Source organism: Callithrix jacchus, chromosome 10 (genome assembly GCF_049354715.1).
Source record: "Callithrix jacchus isolate 240 chromosome 10, calJac240_pri, whole genome shotgun sequence".
Lineage (NCBI taxonomy): Eukaryota > Metazoa > Chordata > Mammalia > Primates > Cebidae > Callithrix > Callithrix jacchus.
This window is the reverse complement of record NC_133511.1, coordinates 114,912,258-114,930,848: the sequence shown is the minus strand read 5'-3', so window position 1 is coordinate 114,930,848 and position 18,591 is coordinate 114,912,258. Positions and strand designations below refer to the sequence as shown.

The following is an 18,591-nucleotide window of genomic DNA, read 5'->3' as shown; positions in this document are numbered from 1 at the left end:
TGTAAATTTCTTCACAAACCCCAGCTGAATGTGCTTTCCCTCCAGGGAATTCACTGAGACACCCCTAACTGTGACCAGACAGGACACCTGTAACACAGGACCGAATCAAATAATTCTAAAGCCTAATAGTGCTGGGACATTGTGTGTGTGCGTGTGTGTGTGTGTGTGTGCACTTCCTTATGATCATTACCAGCAATAAAGAATGAGTAAGTACAAACGTCAATTACCATAATAAATCATTTGTCAGATGCGCTTCTGCAGAGCAGGGCTGCAGCTCCGTTCCAGTGTGATTGTGATAGGTCTATAAATAATAGTGCGTGCTTCAGCAGCCCGAGTTTCCACAGCCCCTCCTTAGACACCCACACACGTTGATTCAGACTTTTAGAGCTTGAAGGAGCCTTAAAGATCATCATCTTTAACCAGCCCATTTTACAGAGGAGGAAACTGAGGCCCACAGAGGCAATGAGACGTGCTTAACGTCACATTCAGCATTTACGGCAAGGCCTGAACTGTGGCCCACAGGCTGGGCTCCTTCTGCCTCACCTTTGCTTCACCTTGACTGTCCTCTGCTTGCCCCAGCATAATGTTTTTTTATTTTGGTATAAACATTTTTGTTATTTGGATTCAGGTTTATCATCACTATATTAAAACCTGCTTGATTCTAGGAACTGGTCTTGTTCATCTCTGTATTTGCCACAAAGCCCAGCATGTGATATAATCTAGAAGCTGAAAGAGACCTTCAAAGTTCTCCCTACATTATCTACAAAGGGTTTCCCTGCCGATGCCTGAATACATTCAGTGCAAGGAAACTTACTACCTGTAGGAGCAGCCCAAATTTAGCTTTGGATAGCACTGTTAGAAGTACTTCCCCACACTGAGCTGACATTTGCAGTAGTCAGTAGTCAATAAACGTTTGCTGAATGGAGAAGGGTTTTGCATCACGATGTACAGATCCCTTGGAAGCTCTCAGACATCTGTTTAGAAATGATCCAGCCTCTCATCGAGTGGTGGAAATTCCTTCTTAAAGCAGGGACACGTAACTGTTACAGCAGCAGGAAAAACAGCAACAACCTTGCAGGAGCTGGGTTTGACTTGCAAGGGAAAACTTGGGCCTGGAATTTGGGTTTCTAAGTGAAAGTGGTGGTGTTCTCAGCAAAGCTTTGCCTGGTGAGAAGTGATTTTGCCAGCTGAAATACACTTTTACAGTTGATTTCATACTGATAGGAAAATATCTCCTGGCAGACTCCTTGCTTCGGGGTGGGGCAACATCCTTAGAACAGGCTGGAACTCCTCCCCTTAGAGAAGGGCCCAAAGCCATGCTACCTCAAAGGCAGACATTTTTAAAAATGGCTTGTTGTTGATCTTTTAAAAATGCATTACTATTAGCCGGGTGGAGTGGCTCATGCCTATAATCCCAATACTTTGGGAGGCCCAGGCGGGTGGATCACTTGAGGTCGGGAGTGCAAGACCAGCCTGACCAACATGGAGGAACCCTGTCTTTAATAAATATACAAAAAATTAGCATGCCTGTAATCCCAGCTACTCAGGAGGCTGAGGCAGGAGAATCGCTTGAACTCGGGAGGTGGAGGTTGCGGTGAGCTGAGATGGTGTCATTGCATTCCAGCCTGGGCAGCAAGAGCGACACTTTGTCTCAAAAAAAGAAAAAAAGCATTACTATTAATTTCTCTTTAATAAGGTAGTGAAAGATCAATGGACATGAAGCCAAAAGTTGTACCTGAGAGCTCTAAAATGTTCTCTTGAGCTGTTATATCCTTTTTTTTTTTTTTTTTTTTATGAGATATTGTCTCACTCTGTTGCCCAGGCTGAAGTGCAGGGGTGAAATCTCAGCTCCCTGCAACCTCCGCCTCTGGGTTCAAGCGATTCTCCTGCCTCAGCTCCCTGAGTAGCTGGGATTACAGGCACGTGCCACCATGCCCGGCTAATTTTTTTTTTTTTTTTTGTATTTTTAGTAGAGATGGGGTTTCACTATATTGGCCAGGATGGTCTTGAACTCCTGACCTTGTGATCCACCCACCTCGGCCTCCCAAAGTGCTGGGATTACAGGCGTGAGCCACCGTACCCGGCTCTAAAATGTTCTATCTTCAGGGTCAACAAGATAATCCACACAGAGTACCCGCTAATCCTCCGGCTCACTGCTAAGTGTTCAATGAGTGCTAGCTAATATTTTCTATGAATAATACTGGCTGCTGTGAGAATAGGGCAGGCATGAAGCCAATAAAAGGCTCTCTAAATCCAGGATCACTAATTGTCTCACTTCCACTGAAACCTAAAAAAGATGCAGAAGAAAATGGATTATGGAGAATTCAAGCCTAGTACACTTCCCATGGCAGAGGGCCTTCGAGTGTTTCTGTGGAAATGATGGTGCTGGCTGCTTTTAACACATAGTCTATGGCTTTTGGAAAGAGCAAAATCCAGATTGTAGAGGGAATGATCAAAGCCAAGGGCACACTTCGATTCTGTCTCTGTCAATTGGCCTAAGATCTTGCTGATCCACACGTTTCTGCCTGGAAGCAGGAAAGACGCCAAATCTCCGAGCTTCATGAAAGCTGCTGTGGGTACATTTCCAACATGAAACTATCACTAGAAACACCTACTGCACCAGGAACATCTAGCAGCTGAACAAGTGTTTTTTTGTCCCAGACACCAAGAGAGGAAATCCAAAACTGCGTTGCCTTTTAGTAGCAAAGCTGTCTTAGGAACTCTCAGGGGAGAAACAAGAAATCAGGCATTTTGAAATGCACCGTTTCGATTGTCCCCCATCAATCACACCAGCAATCACCACCAAGTGTATCTCTTGTAGCTATTTTTTTTCCTTTTTTTGCAAGCCACGTGGTGGCGCAAAGTATGCTGGAAGCAATGGATATAGATCAAGTCCCTGCGTTTGAGTCCTGATGTGCTTCTTAATGAGGCTGTCTAACCTCAGGCAAGTTTGGAAATCTTTCTGAGCCCACCTTGGGGGTGGGCGATGATGGTGAGCTGTGAAGCCTGTCAAAAATAGGTGTGAAAGGGCTTTGCAAACTTAACTCTAGGGCTCTTAATCTGAGGTGCAGGGATAGGCTTTTATTTATTATTTATTTTTTAGAATTTTTAATCTTATTTTTTGTAGAGAAGGAGTCTTGCTATTGCTGCCCAGGCTGGTCTCGAACTCCTGGCTTCAAGGGATCCTCTTGCCTCAGCCTCCCAAAGTGCTGGGATCACAGGCAGGAGCCTCCACATCAGGCTATGGGATAGGCTTTTAGAGGTCCTCAAAGTCTTGGAATTTTATGCTGCATGAATATAAATGCATAGAATAAGAACTGGAAGGAAACTCACTAAATTGTCCCAAATGCTAACTCCCTGTAAAGGGTGCAGGCCTGGGGAATGAAGGGGACTTTCCATGTCATTACTCTGTATATATCAGTATTGCTTGAATTTATTCCTCTGAGAATGTATTTATATCTTATTTGTAGAAATAAAATGACCTAGCCGGGCACAGTAACTCACGCCTGTAATCCCAGCACTTTGGAGGCCAACGTGAGTGGATTACTTGAGGTCAGGAGTTCGAGATCAGCCTGGTCAACATGGTGAAACGCTGTCTCTACTAAAAATACAAAAATTAGCTGGGCGTGGTGGTGGGTGACTGTAATCTCAGCTACTTGGGAAGGTGAGGCAGAGGAATTACTCCAACCTGGGAGGGGGAGGTTGCAGTGAGCCAAGATTGTGATACTGCACTCCAGCCTGGGCAATAGAGCAAGACTCTGTCTCAAAAGAACAAAAAAAAAAAAAAAAAGAGAGAGAAAGGAAATATCCTTTAAGAAGAGAGATTGCCTGCAAATGTGCTCATGTCTATGAATACGTGCATCTTCCTTGGGCAATGGTCCCTTCTTTCCTCGGGGACACAGAGACCTCTGAAAGTTAAGGAAGGGCGGTGATTTCACAGATGAAAGTTGGTAGGACTCGTCCTGGACATCTCCACAGGTGGCCCTCCAGTCCACGACCCTCCCGCCCTCACCCTGCCATGGGCTGCCTCAGTGGGCTGCTTTGCCTTAGCTCTGGCTTCCGGTGGGGCTCTCCCAAGTCACAGCCACATGTCAGGCTGTCCTCTGCTCACAGCTCTGTCTGTCTCCATGTTCCCATCACTGCTTCCTCTCCTCGCCTCTTCAGACCTGGGTGGCAACAGTGTCCCGTTTCTGGCCCTGGCACTGCACTATCCTGTGTGGTTTCTGTACACCCTGCCCACACCTTTGAAACAGTCCCTTTATTAAACTCTCCTCAGATTACCCAGTTAGAATGTGCCATCTGTTTCCTGCGGGGACCCTGACGGATACAGTATTTTTAATCTGTCATTGCACCATCAATGCCTATACACTCACGCACGCACACACACACACTGACACACTCTCAGCCTCACACATTCACCCACTAACAAGTACACCCACTCTCACAAACTCACATGTGCACACACACTCACACACGCACCTCACCTGCTCCCAGCACTTTGGGGAATATAGTACTCTGGTTAAAATACTGCTCCTGTGACTTGAGGGTCTACCTGGGCCTCAGGAACCTTGCCAACAGAGAGGGAGCCTCCTGAAGAGCTGCAGGGCTCTGCGGAGGGCGCCTTTCACTTGCGCACCACTGAACTGGTGACTTTCCACGGTTCTTATTTTTAGACATTGCTGCACTTTGTCTGCTAGAAATCCAGATGACCCCACCAAATGCACTCTCAATGTGCTTGGAAAGAAGCGTCACAAAAATACTAAGTTAAAGCGGCCCACAGAGTCTTTAGCCACGCAGAACAGACCAAGGCGTAAAAATAAAATCTCTCCTCTAAATTTCAGGTACGGGAAGAACAGAAACCGCTAGGGGAATCACACAAATAAAGATTAATTTGCATGATGGCACCGAGTACATTGGGGAGGAGTTGAAGGGAGACACATTTTGGCTCAGAGCTGTCAGATTACGGACAGGCCACTTGGCTTGCCAGGGACATCAGATATCCACCAATATCAGGGTGATTACTTGGGCCCCCTATCAACTCTTTTCAATCACAAGGGTCAAATTAGGAGTTGCGGTCCAGTGACCTCCGAGGCTACTCTAACATGCCCCCTTTGGAACTTCCGCTTTGTCATCTGGGATAATGACCGCCTTACTCTGGGTGACTGCAAGGGGACTTCAACAGCTATAAATTCTAAAAATCTCTGATTCTGCAGGCAAAGAGCTACAAAAAGCAGGGGTGGGGGGAGTGACATTTGGAAGGGAGCTGCGAATGTAATTAGTGATGGAAATGTGAATCTCTAGCTGCCTCTGGATGTCTTAGTTAGCAGATTAAAACAAGGCCGAATCTTGGCTGAATAATTCCCTTCCCTCCAGAGCAAAAGGCAACAGGAGGGATGCTGAAAAATCTGCCTCTGTTGGAGGGAGCGGCACATGAATTTGCTGGGGAGACAAAAGGCCGGGCTCTGCCTTGTGCCGCCTGCATCTGCTGGTTTTTAAGCCTCGCTGTAACTTAGATTTGTTGTTTTTAAGCAGGGCTGAAAGTGTCATGCTTTTTTCTGAGGATTAACAAGTACGAATGTCCCTAGTCTTCCTGGCTGGGGTGGAGAGCCTCCAAGAAAATATGTTTTGAATCCAGGCTCCCCCTCCTGCTTGCTTTGTGACTTTGAGAACCTTACTGAACAGTGAGACTCCATCTTCTCCTCTGTAAAGTTGGGGGCTGGTATTGTAGCATCTACTGTGTAAGGCAGGCAAGGAACGCTGAGCCGAAGCACACACAGTGGTTTACACACAGGGTGACTAGTGTGGTTTCTACAGATAACTAGCTTGGTGAGATTCTAAAGGACAGCATCAATTTTGCCATATCATAGAAACTGCACTGTGGCCTGCACTGAACTGTGTGCAGTCTGTGTGACCCTTTCTCTCTTATTTGAGGATTCAGAAAGGTGGCTTTGCAGCCTCCCACACATGGACCCTTAGCTTAGCCTTGGGTGCTAGTAGTGTGAGGGGCACTTGAGGACGGTGGGTGGGCACCCAGATGAAGGGACTGAGGAGGCTTGGGCAGAGCCCTCTGTTTGCCTCGGACACCAGCTATCTCCCAATGTCAGGGTTTTACGTGGGCCCTCTGGTAACTTTTAAAACACAAAGGTCAAACTAAGCAGCTTTGCCTCCTTCTTCTCTGGCCTGGGGGGTTTTGTTGGGGGAAGTTAATTATCTGGGATCCTAAGACGGGATGGTTTCCCTTAGGCCTCTGGGAATTATGCAGGCAGGGTCCTTGGAGATACTCTGCTCTGCCTCCCCAAATACAGTCCAAGCTTATTTAGGACCAAGTCTATCTCACATCCTTCTGTGCTCAGGTGGGGAGGGTGGGAAGGCAGCCACGGTGCCATAAACTGGAGATAAAGAACTCCAGCCCAATTCTTCTTTAGATGACAGATCCCGTTCTAAAACCGTATGATGTCAGTAGTTGGGGGGCTTTATAACATTCACATTCTTCACGAGCTTTCCTGCCAAATGAGTTGTTTGGAGGATTAAAGAATTCCCAATGGCCAGAGGGAAGTTAGGATGATGAAAACTTGCATTTTAGATCCTGAGAATTTTATTAATTATGTTACTATTTTAAGCCTCCATACAAATATCCTTTGTATTGATCTCAGTGTGAGATACCAGCTGAATAAAGATGCCAATTTCTGCCAGCAAGCCGAACAGTATTTTTAACCTACTTTAAAATATGTGTTGTTTCCTATGGTTTTTTTTTAAGTTTGAAGTTGATTATGAAAGTACTTTCAATTTTTACAGATCCTTCTTTCCAGAGAATATACATGTATATTTTAAAGTATTAAATATAAAGCTTAATGGGGTGGGTGATTATTTTTTTAAGTTAGAAACTAACATTTTTAAAAGGTGAAATGATTATTTTTGGCTTATGTATGCCATTGTATCGGAGAAGATCACCTCAACCAAAGATATTTGAGTAACCATTATTTGAATATATTCAGATATACATTCTTATATTCAAATATAACTGAAATATATTCTTTTATATGTGTTTGTTTTCCCTCACCACTGCCTGTTTAGTTTGTTAAGCTGTTGAGTATGTAATGCTGTGTACTTAAACAGCCCTGCCAGAAACTTCAGGATCTTCAAAACCTGGGGGAAATCCGCAATGCGCACATGCACCAGAACATCACATTTTATTCCATATACATATACATCTACTACTTATCAATTAAAGAGAAAATACAACTTTGAAAAAGTAGTGTTGACCCTGTAGCCTACACTTTGGGAACTGCTGGCCTTAGCATGTAGTAGACAACTGGCCCACGTGTAATGGATGAATCAATGAGTGATACGGAGAAAGGGTCATACAAGAACTGAAGCTTTTCACACATTGGTTAGCTGGATCCTCAAGATCACAGTGATACTGCCATCATTTCATAGATGGGGAAACTGGGGTGGGAGAAGGTCAAAGGCTTTCAGTTGCTTCCAAGCAGTTTGTCCTCTGATTCCTCTCTTTCCCTTTCTTCAAAATGGAAAACAAAACAAAACAAAACAAAACCTGAAAAGACCCCTGATGTCTCAGCGCCACGGGGATGATATCTAAAGACGGGTCTGAGTTCTGGCTTGGAGAGGCACTGAGGAAGAACCAATGACAATTGTAATTGCTATTGGCGACACGTGTTTGTGGACAGACACGCAAAATTGCCAGGTTGTAAAATGTAAAATGATACCAGTTATTACCCTTATTTTGTAGAGTGAGAAACCTTAGAAAATGCAGGCACAGGGCAGGGAATGGGCCTATCTGGGAGTCACGTAGGCATGTCACAGTTCACGCCAGAGAAAGGAGCAGGCAAAGAATCACAGAACCCCAGCATTTCAAGACACCTTGGCTCTCTCTTCTAACTGCTGATCTGCAGCAGGAATCCTTGGCGTGGTCCCCTCTAGTGGTGGGGAGATACTGTCCCCCAGGACACCCAGCTATATCCCGATGGCTGTGAGAAAGTCCTTCGTGGCTGGGCACGATTGTTCACACCTATAATCCCAGCACTTTGAGAGGTTGAGGTGGGAGGATCATGAGGTCAAGAGATCAAGACCATCCTGGCCAACACAGTGAAACCCCATCTCTATTAAAAATATAAAAAATTAGCTGGGTGAGGTGGTGGGTGCCTGTAGTCCCAGCTACTTGGGAGGCTGAGGCAGGAGAATCGCTTGAACCTGGGAGGCAGAGGTTGCAGTGAGCCAAGATCATGCCACTGCACTCCAGCCTGGGCAACAGAGCGAGACTCCATCTCATAAATATAGATAGATAGATAGATAGATAGATAGATAGATAGATAGATAGATAGATAGATAGATCCTGTCTCCCTGAGAAACACTGCTGCTTGAAATAAGGTTCTTTAGAACAGCGCGCACCTTCTTCTCCTGTGTCCCAGGAGATGGGGGATTACCTGAAGTTGTATCCTGGGGACACGCTGCTCTTCTCAGAAACGCTGTCCAGTCGGGTGAAGGAGTATTTGGGGATGCACTGGTCCCAGGCCTTATCCAAGTCGCACACCCAGCCGATCTTAATGCCCAGAACTCCCCCCTGAAGAAAGGGGCCGGTGTGAGCTTTCCCCCTCGCCCTCTGACCCCCTGCGCTGGGCCAGGGTGGGGGTGGGGCGGAGGTCCTGACAAATGATTTCCTCCCATCCTCCAGGTGGGTGGAGGAGGCAGGGAGAGCGGAAAATGACGCGTCACACGCTGCTAGGTAGAGGCGCTGGCTCGGGTGCCAACACTGGAGCCTCTGAGTCCCACTTTTGGGATCTTCAGTCCCTACAGCACAGGAGTCAGTGGCCACAGGTCTGCTTTCCCATCGTATGGGCCTTGCCACAGATCTAAGGCCTCTCCCCGAGGTGAAGTGTGAAGATGGGAGTGGGAAACTGGGGCCTGAGGAGGGTGGGCTCGGCGGGGGCGGGGGAGAGCAGAAAGGATTCGGACACGAAGCCAGTGGCAGTACTGCGATGCTTCCACCAGGTGGCGCTGTCTCGCGGCGGCTCCGGGCCAGGGCTGGCCGGAGGGCCCTGAAATCTGGGAAAGGGTTGGACTTGGGGAACCTGGGGTCGCGGAAGAACGGCTAGTTCCTCACCGTGCGCGCCAGTTTGGCAAAATCCTGCCCCGCAAACTTGACCACGTCCCCTACCCGCAAGATGGGGCAGAAAGGGGCCTTGTCTGGGTGGAAGCGGCAGGTCTTCATCTCCCTGGCTGTCAGGTTGGGAAGGAGGTTTCCCCTGGGGAGGAACAGAGAGAGAGGCTGGCCCAGGGTTCCTGGGAAGATCCTCATGTGCAAACTCCCCCAGCTTTCCAGAGCCTCGGAGCCTCGGGGCCCTCCAAGCCTAGGGGGGATCTGAATCGTCAGCCCTCATCTGGACTTCGCCATCTCCCTCCACTCTTCCCATTTCCCTGCATCTTTCTGGTGCCCCATCGCCCCCTTCTCTGTATCAGGGTGATGTATGCGGGTGACTAATCTCCCCCAGCTGCCAGGCTGGGAGTTAGGGAGGGGAGGGATCACTCTTGGCTGCTCCGTGCGTTTAAAAAATTTTTTTTGAGAAGAGGTCTCTCTCTGTCATCCACTGAAGGGCAGCGGCTGGATCTCCACTTACTGCAACCTCTGCCTCCCAGGTTCAAGCAATTCTTCTGCCTCAGTCCCCCAAGTAGTTGGGATTATAGGCATGCGCCACCACACCCAGCTATTTTGTGTGTGTGTGTGTGTGTGTGTTTTTAGTAGAGACGGGGTTTCACCATGTTGGCCAGGTTGGTTTCAAACTCCTGACCTCATGATCCACCCGCGTCGGCGTCCCAAAGTGCTAGGATTACAGGCGTGAGCCACCATGCCTGGCCCAGTGCATTGCTATGCCTGGCACTGCCCTCTGCACATGGCCAATGCCCACCGAGTAGCTGTGGAATGAAGGAGTGAACGAAGCGGGACTGAACTAAGAGAAAAGGGATTTCCACACATGGGCTGGATTGGGGAAAAAGAAATGGGACAAGACTGAAAGGGTTTCAACTGTTGAAGGCATCCTCGACCTAGGACTGGGCTTAAGTTATCCCTCTCCTGCCCCAAGCAAAACTCCCATTTGGATCTGAAGCCTAAGGCAGGGAGGCTGGCAGAGAAACTGACCCCAAAGTTTACCTGATGTTCAGTGGCCAAGGCCCGCTGGGAGATTGGGAATAGAAGGCCCAGGGAGATGGGTCAGTGGGGTGAATGTGGGAACTGAGGAAGGCGGCATCTCCACTTCCCTGAAAACAGGGGGATGAGGGCGGGACGGGGGGCGGGGGGGGCGAGTCTGCATCTTGGCTTTAGGGAAGAAGTGAGGACTCACTTCTCAAAGTTGAAGAGGGGGAAACGGATGCTGTTCTTGATGAAAATAGTGAAGTTCTCAGCTTCCATCATGATGGGCCTGTGGGTGAGAACAGGAGGCCTTAGCTTCCCAGGAAGAAGGGAAATGAAGGCTTCCACTCCTGGGCAATCTTTCCTGGTGGACGCCTTCAAAGGGAAATCTCTTATAGATAAAGGGCACTTTCAGAGCAGGCAACAGGAAGGGGCTGTCTGGGCCTGAGGGTCAGAGTGGGAGAAGGAGGAAGCAGGTGGGATGGGCTGGGAAGAGAAGATGATACCCTGGGCCTGAGGTCACCCCCCACACCAGGAAGGGACAGCACTGGGGAGAGCCACAGACCCGCCTGAAGCTCAGAGATGCATGGCTCCCACACGGGCCCAGGGGAGCTAGGTGGGGCCTCTCTGCTCCCCTCTTACGTTTCTACTGTGTCCACCTCCGCGGGGCACCAGCCCTGGATCTCACAGGTCCTGCGCACAGAGCTGTAGTTCACGCAGCGGCCAGTGAGAATCCCTAGAGTGGGAGCCACAGCTGCTGGGTGGCTGCCTGCCCTTTGCCCCTCTCCCTTCCCTTCTTCCCCCTCCCTTCCTTCCCCCCATCAGGGACCCTGGGAAGTGGAGGAAAAGAACAGGCAGGGGAACAGGAGCTGACTTCTCTCCTGCTTCTTCTCCTGAGCCCCAGGCCCAGCCAACGGGGCGGCGACAGCCTTCGTTTCACATGCCCCGAGCCCCAGCAGCCCTGAGGACCCGTATTCTTCTTGCTCCCTTTTTCTTGCCTCTGAGCCTGTGCTGCAGCTGTTCCTTCCACCTTGAATGCGCTTTTGAAGCCCCCTCTGTCCTGCCAAATCCTATTCATCTTCAGGGACTGTCCCAAATGTCACCACCTCAAGGAAGCCTTTTGGCGCCACCCACCCAGAAGAAATCTCTTCCTCTCCCAGGCTCCAGAGTCTTTTGTGCTCCTGGATAGCACATGCCACTTCAAGCATCCCTGTCTCCACCATCCTAGACTGGGCACTCCTCTGGGGGCAGGGGCCATGTCACCCTTGTAGCACCCGCTGGGTGTGGCACCCAGAGATTATGTGTAAATGCCAGCAGAATGACAAGGAACAGGCTGTTTCCCACTCCCTCTCCAATGACGGGCCCCCAGGACAGACTCCCAGGAGTCTCACTAACACTTGGGATTGTGAGGGTGGGGAAGAGGCTGCACTCACCCCCGCCTGGGAAGCGCTCAGGCCCGCACTGGCTGTCTGATACACAACGGTATTTCTCCTCACTCTGTGGGGAGACAGGTCACAGGTTGGTGAAGGACCCTGTCCTGGCCTGGTGAGCCCCTCAGCTCCCATGACCTCTCCACAACCAACAGCCTCAGAAGGGTGGAGGTCCCAGGTCCCAGCTGCAAGGCCAGACTTGGGGCCTCTGCTTATACCCACCCCTCCCTGCCACGACGCCCACTCCCACCAATATTTTCAGGCTTGACCGGCTTCCTCCAACCTCTCTCCTCCCCTCACCTCTGGGCAGAATCCTTGCATCTGGTTTTCAGTAACGATCATCTTGGTGATGATGACAAAGACCGAGGTGCCCTTGGTAAGAGAGGAAGGGAGAGAAAAACATGCCACAGCCCCAGTCTGTGAGACAGGATAGTTTACTGTCCCCACTCTACAGATGAGGAATCCGAGCCTCGAGTTTAGTGACTTGGCCAAGGACACAGGGCCGGTAAGGGGCAGAGCTGGCTCTTTGCAGCCACCCACACGGCCCCTCCCCCGTGTGTGTTGTCCTTGATTGCACTACAAGCTGTGGCAGAGCCCGAGAGGAGCCCAGCTTTCCTCATGCCTAGCATGGCAGGTCCAAGCTCCCACAGCTCTCAGCTGCTAGGGGAGAGGTCCTCTGGATCACTGACAACGTGGATTCCGGCTTGGGAAGCCCACGGGCACCCTTTTTGACCTGCTTTCTCCCCTCCAACCTGCCCAGCGTCGGGGCGTCCACCTGCCTCTCTGGGTAGGGGGACCATACCTGGGGTGGCGTCACATAATCAGACACGTCCATGACTCTGTTGGCGTAGAGTCCGAAGCCCTTTACCTTGGTCACCACTGAGGACTCGATGGCTGTGTCCCGAACCTGGTATGCCTTCTCGTGCAAGAAAACCCACCTGGGGCAGGAGTGCATAAAGGAAGAGAAAGAGAAGTCCATAGACCCAGCAGACAAGCTGGGAGAGGTCACCTTCCTGCCAACACTTGGACACGCCTGGCAGGGTGTGCAGGTGGTTCCTCCTAGAGGCGTGAGACCTAGGGTGAGCCCTCGGTTGGCTTAAAATAGCGTTTCTCCACCTTTTGTTCCATTACCACCCCTCAGGTGCCTTTCTGGATGTTTCCCGCCCCCCAGTGGTCCCCTTCTCCATGAAACTTTGATATCACAGATATCTGCTTATGTACTGTATGCAAATTTGTTTTATGCATAAAAAGAGTGAGAACCAATTTTCACCTCTTTGGGGGCCATATGGCCCCATTGAGAATGCATGGCTCAGAGTCATTCCGTGCTGCTGATGGGGGCCACTTCTCTGGCAGGAACCCAGGAGACAGAAGGAACAGAGGTTCCCGGGCCTCTGTACCCTCCCTAAGTGCCCAACACAAAGTAGTTCCGTAGACAAATCAATGAAGGTGCTTGGGAGCTGGGTGCTTGGCAGAATCCATCTGCCCAAGTGTCAGATGAGGACGGAAGAGGAAGGGGAGCCGCGGCTGAGCTTTTACTTGGCAGGTAAAGGAGTTGGGTTGAAGGTCGGGGGGGCGGGGCTGGGGCAGCGGGAAGTGGGCGGGGGGGGGCGGGGAGCTTCTGATCTTATTCCTTGGATTGTGCTGCCACCCAGTGGTCATTTACCTGTACTGGCTCCTCCCAGCAGCCTTAAGCCATGAACCGGGCCAAGTGGATGAGGCTTTTCCCTGCCTCCATCCCTACCTTCCCCCTCAGACTTTCCCGGCCTTCGGCCCAGAAGGGCCTGCGGATACTTGCTGGCATCTCGTGCCGCTGCTTTCCTACACGCTGCCTGACTTTGCATTTGAAATCGCCAATCACGGCCCTGAAGGCTCCAGCCCCGCTCAGCCTCACTTCATACCACATCTTGGCCTTCAGCAAGGTTGCATTTTTCCTGATGGCACACCGGGAGGGAGGAAGATGCTCCCGCCATCCCCATTCTACAGATGAGAAAATCTCATCAAATACGTTTAGAAAACGCCATGCAGCCTCCGTTCCCCCTGAGAAACATACAGTGTAAGCAAACAAATGCATGTCTTACATTTTGTCACCCTGACGACCACAGGAGTCAGTCTTGGAGAAATACTGGTGACCTCTCATGGAACAGAGGAGAAAGCTTTTGGAAATGCTGGGTGAGGGCATTTTCTGCATCTAACCAGGGTGGCACGAAGTTGGGAAACCACACCAGCTGAAGGTAAATGGAAGGATGTTGAGACTGTGTAGCCCAGAGAAGACAAAGCTGTGGGAGTCAGAGGCTGGGAAGCCGGAGAGGCAGGGGCTGGGCTGACCTGAGGATTCTATAAGGAGGTGGGTGAGGACTGCGAGCCCAGAACCAGCTGCTGCGGGAAGTCACCATCTGTGTGCCACACGTCTGGGAAGACTCCAGGACAGCGTGATGCTCACCTGCCGGGTGCTGAGAGGAGGCCCCTCCCTCAGGTGGAGGTTGCACTGAATGACCTCTGGGGTCCCCTACTGTTGGGACAAGCAAAGAGCAGCAGCTCCCAGAACGTACGGGGTGGGGGCGGGGTTGTCCCAGTCACTTGTAGGTTGGACACCACAATCCTGTGTACTGCAAACACTGGCGGATATTTGCAAGTGGTTCAGTTTTCAGTGAGAGAGGTTGGCATTATCCTCATAATGAGGCTTCCTTTGCTCGCTTGAATCTTTTTTTATTTGAATTTAAATTTAAAATTTTGATAAATACTATTTATTATTATTATTTGAGACAGAGTCTCACTCTGTCACCCAGGCAGTGGTGCGATCTCGGCTCACTGCAACCTCTGCCTCCCGGGCTCAAGCGATTCTCCTGCCTCAGCCTCCCGAGTAGCTGGAATTACAGGCGTGCACCACCACACCCGGCTAACTTTTGTATTTTTAATAGGGACAGGGTTTTGCCATGTTAGTCAGGCTGGTCTCAAATTCCTGGCCTCAAGTGATCTGCCCGCCTTGGCCTCCCAAAGTGGTGGGATTACAGGCATGATCCACCATGCCCAGCCCTACGTATTATTGATTAGTAATAATTTCATGTATTCGTGGGGCACAGCGTGAGTGTTCTCATATGCCTATACCTTGTGGAATGACTATGTGTCATGCTAATGATCATACCTACTCCCTCGCATAGTTATTAATCTTTTGGTACTATTACTGGCTTGAATTTGGAATGATCTCTTGAGTGGGAGAGAAAGGGTATAGTCACAGCACCCACAAATGGCTTCAAACCCATTACCTGTTTTCCCGCTGCTGCTTCACAGCGGGCGGGCAGCATCCTGATTAGCGCACCACTTAGAGTGACTGGCGTGCTTGTAAGATGCTCTCGTGAACACCGCCTTCTATGGGGCTTTGTGGTGCTGCTTTATCTCTCAGCACTTCTTTTCTTCTTTTTTTGGAAGGGGAGGGGTTTCATTCAGATTTCACAAGGAAGTATGCCTCACGTAGAAATCCCATCTGCCATATTGCATCCTAGCAGAAGAGAAGGGAGCCTCCCCGTCACAGGAAACTGAAATGAGCATTATTAGCTCACGGCCCGGGGCCCTGTGGAGTGAAGGGTCGGAGGTCTGGGGCCCAGGCTCTCTGCTTCCAGCGAAGATGGCTGTTGGCCACAGCTGTACCTTTACAGAGTACAAACTGCAGTCTAAACACACCCTCCTGGAACCAAGCCCCAGTGTGCCTAGCCACAGAACAGATACATTTGTCAGTGTGGACCTAAGGAAATGGTTTTCTGAGGCCCCTGTCCTGCATCTTTAAAGTCCAGGAACATTTGCAGATGCCGAGTTCAGATTACTATTATGTAATACCAATGCGGCAATTGCCGGGCTGAATCTTTCACTACGTTCTGCCTGAGACAGCTTTCTTATTACCGTCATGTCATGAATGAGGACACTGAGGTGCAGAGGGGTGTGCTAACCTGCCCAGGATTGCACAGCCGGCATGTCGGCTCTAACCAGACAGCCTGCACCAGACCACTCACAGCCCCTTCACTCGAAGGTCTCTGGCTATGTCCCAGCTCTAGGTCAGGCCATGCTGGGCCCCTGAACTGGACCCTGTGCTTGGCCTGCGGGCTCCAGCTTCATCACCAGCCAGAGCATCTCCTGGCTTAGGAAAGTCTCAGGAGGAAAGGGCCGAGGACTCCGAGGAGCAATCAACCAATCTCCTACCTCCTCCTTCAAGGCTCCTTCTTGTGCCCCGTGGGGCAGAGAGGCCACATTAGAATTCTCTCTCTGAGTTAAATAACAAGTGGAAGAATTTCAGTGGCCCTGCGGGGGCCTGAGGATGTCACTGAAGCAGCTGGAAAGAAGGGGATGCTTCATTTCCAGAGCGGAGGGGCTGAGTCTGTCTCTAGAGGCCAGGGCTCAGGAGATAGGGCATGCCTGAGCCTTCAATTCTTGGCATTTACTCTGCTGCTCTGACTATTTTCTTCTCGCATTTATGGTTTATTATTTATAGAGCGGAAGGCGTATGGCAGATCCTTGGCAGGTGGGATGTGCAGGAGGGAGGCCAGAGCCGCGCCCCAGCACCCTCCCATCCGCCCCCAGGGGAGTCAAGGAAGAGGCTGGGGAGTGCGTGTGAAGAGTGCACGCTGCTGTGTGGGAGGAGGAGAGGGGTCTCTTAGGAAGGTGTGAGCTGGGCAGAGGGAAAGGAGGAGGGGTGATGGGGGTCCTGTGAAATAGTCGCAGTTGCCGTCTATTACTGAGTCACCATCTCCACAAGGCACTTGACATATGTTACCTCCCTTCCCTGTAACTCCTAGGCAGGAGGTATTCCTGAATCCATTTTCCAGATACGGGGACTGAGACTTAGAGGCATAAAGTCACTCATCTGAGGCCCTCTGTTAGTTGGTGGCAGAACCAGGCTTCTGACCAAGTGCTCCATGTTCCCTATGCGGCGAGAGGGCAGGCAAGAATGAGAGTCACTCCTCTGTCTGGACCAGGATGACTGAGTGCTCCAGATGGGGCATCCGGCCGGGCACGGTGGCTCACATCTATAATCCCCGCACTTTGGGAGGCCGAGGCAGGTGGATGACTTGAGGTCAGGAGTTTGAGACCAGTCTGGCCAACATGGGGAAACCCTGTCTCTACTAAAAATACAAAAATTAGCCAGGCATCATTGCACACGCCTGTAATCCCAGTTACTTGGGAGGCTGAGGCAAGAGAATCACTTGACCCCAGGAGGCAGAGGTTGCAGTGAGCTGAGATTGCGCCACTGCACTCCAGTCTGAGGGACAGAGCAAGACTCTGTCTCAAAAAAAAAAAAAAAAAAAAGATGGGGCAGCCCAACAGCTCTTCCTACCAGATGTGTGTCACTTGTCACTTAAGTGTGCTAACAAGCTGCGTCAGCATGCTACCCTGGGCCGAGAGGATGGGGTAGAGAACTGAGAAAGTGGGATTCTAGACCCTTCTCTTTAAACAAGAGCAGCACCTTCCTTTTACCTGCTTTATATATTGAACTCCCATCTAAGATCTGAAATGAGGCTGAGTATTATGAACCAAAGCATGGGGCCATACAGATGGTAAACTTTCAGACTGGGCCTTGTATGCGGGAAGGACAGGGCAGGCAGAGCAGGGCTGTGACAGGGTCAGAGGCTCCAGTAGCCACCAATGATCCTTCCACACAATGGAGCCTCAAAGGCCTTGGAAGTCCCCAGCCCGCTAGTTTGCAAGGAGGCAGCTTCCTCCAGGAAGGCCCTGGAAATCAACCTCAGGCCAAGCACAGGCTGTTGCTTCCAGGGACACAGGTCTCAGGGATTTCCTTCAACTTCTCAGATCCCTACAGGATCCAAAAAGGGGGTGGGCTCTCAGGAAGTCCCACTCCACAGAGAAGAGTGGGGATTACCACCTGGGCCCAGAAAAGATGTGAGAAGCATCAGGTAAGCCCAGGCCTCTCTGTGTGCCCTGGAGTGGGTAAAGGAAAACAGCGACCAAGTGGTGTCAACCACAGACAGGCAGATGAGGCCATGGGGTGGGGGTGAGAGCACATGCGACCAGGTGGCGTGTCACTGTGAGGGCCTCAGAGAAATGATGGGCTTGTGTTAGGCATAGTTTAGGTTGCCCACCTGGTTGGGATGATGGAGAAGAGATTGAAGTATCAGTGAAATGCTAACACTGTAGCCTTAAAGATCCTTTCAAATTTGATTGGGTCCAAGCCACTGTCACCTCTCTCCTTATGACTGTGCTGCCTTTTAACAGGCTTTCCTGCACCCACGCCTACTCCCTCCAATTCTGGGTGCATCAGCCTGGGTGCTCTTCCCAACTCAGATCTCATTGTGTCTGTGTGTGTGTCTCTCTCTCTCTCAATCTCGTGCACACACACACAAAGGTGCATACACACACACACACACACACACACACACACACGGGTTAAAATGCTTCTGTGGCTTGTTTATTCATCTCCTGTAGAAACCAAAGCTCTCTAAGGGTGTCTGAGGTCCGGCCCCTGTTTATGTTCCCAGCCACTGTACATCACCCTCATTTCTGCCCTTGGCTCCAGCCACAAGAAGCTTCTTTTCTTTTCCCTGTTTGCCAGGCTCCTTCCCTTTGCAGAGGGAGGTTTCTCTGCCCTGAACGCTCTTCCTTCCCTCTTTCATTTGGGTTGCTCCTACTTGATCTTCGGGTCTCAGCTAAAATGTCACTTCGCCAGAAAGCCTTCCCTTATTCCCTGACCAGGCCAAACACCTTCACAGAAGTGGCTCTCCTATGACTGTGCACCTCCAAGCCACGGTTGACATTTCACATTTGTGGAGCTCATCAGATGAATGTCCATCTCTTGCCTTCCACTGTAAGCCCCACGAGGTGAGGACCCCATCTGCTTTTGCCCATCATTCCGTCCTGGGTCCACAGTGCCTGGCATGCAGAGATGCTGGTGCGTTTTTGCTAAATTAATGACGGTGGATTCATGAAATCACAATGTGCCTGGGTTCACATACACGGAGATGGGACTCAGGTCAAGGGGCTGGGCTGCAGAGGGCGCTGATGTAACTGGAAGGC

General features: G+C 50.5%; 1 protein-coding gene across 6 annotated transcripts in view; it reads right to left on the bottom strand.

Annotated features, from left to right (window-relative positions):
• P2RX3 (purinergic receptor P2X 3) overlaps positions 1 to 18,591 on the bottom strand; it is a 40,905-nt gene that overhangs the window by 19,839 nt on the left and 2,475 nt on the right. For 3 of the 6 annotated variants that reach the window (XM_078341052.1, XM_078341054.1, XM_002755279.8), the window contains 7 exons: positions 12,377 to 12,512; positions 11,875 to 11,946; positions 11,578 to 11,641; positions 10,787 to 10,880; positions 10,356 to 10,433; positions 9,122 to 9,263; positions 8,445 to 8,581 (listed from right to left, as the gene is read on the bottom strand). In XM_078341052.1, the coding sequence (XP_078197178.1) occupies positions 8,445 to 8,581; positions 9,122 to 9,263; positions 10,356 to 10,433; positions 10,787 to 10,880; positions 11,578 to 11,641; positions 11,875 to 11,946; positions 12,377 to 12,512 (723 nt within the window). The other 3 variants (XM_078341053.1, XM_035262719.3, XM_035262715.3) reach the window with 3 other exon arrangements.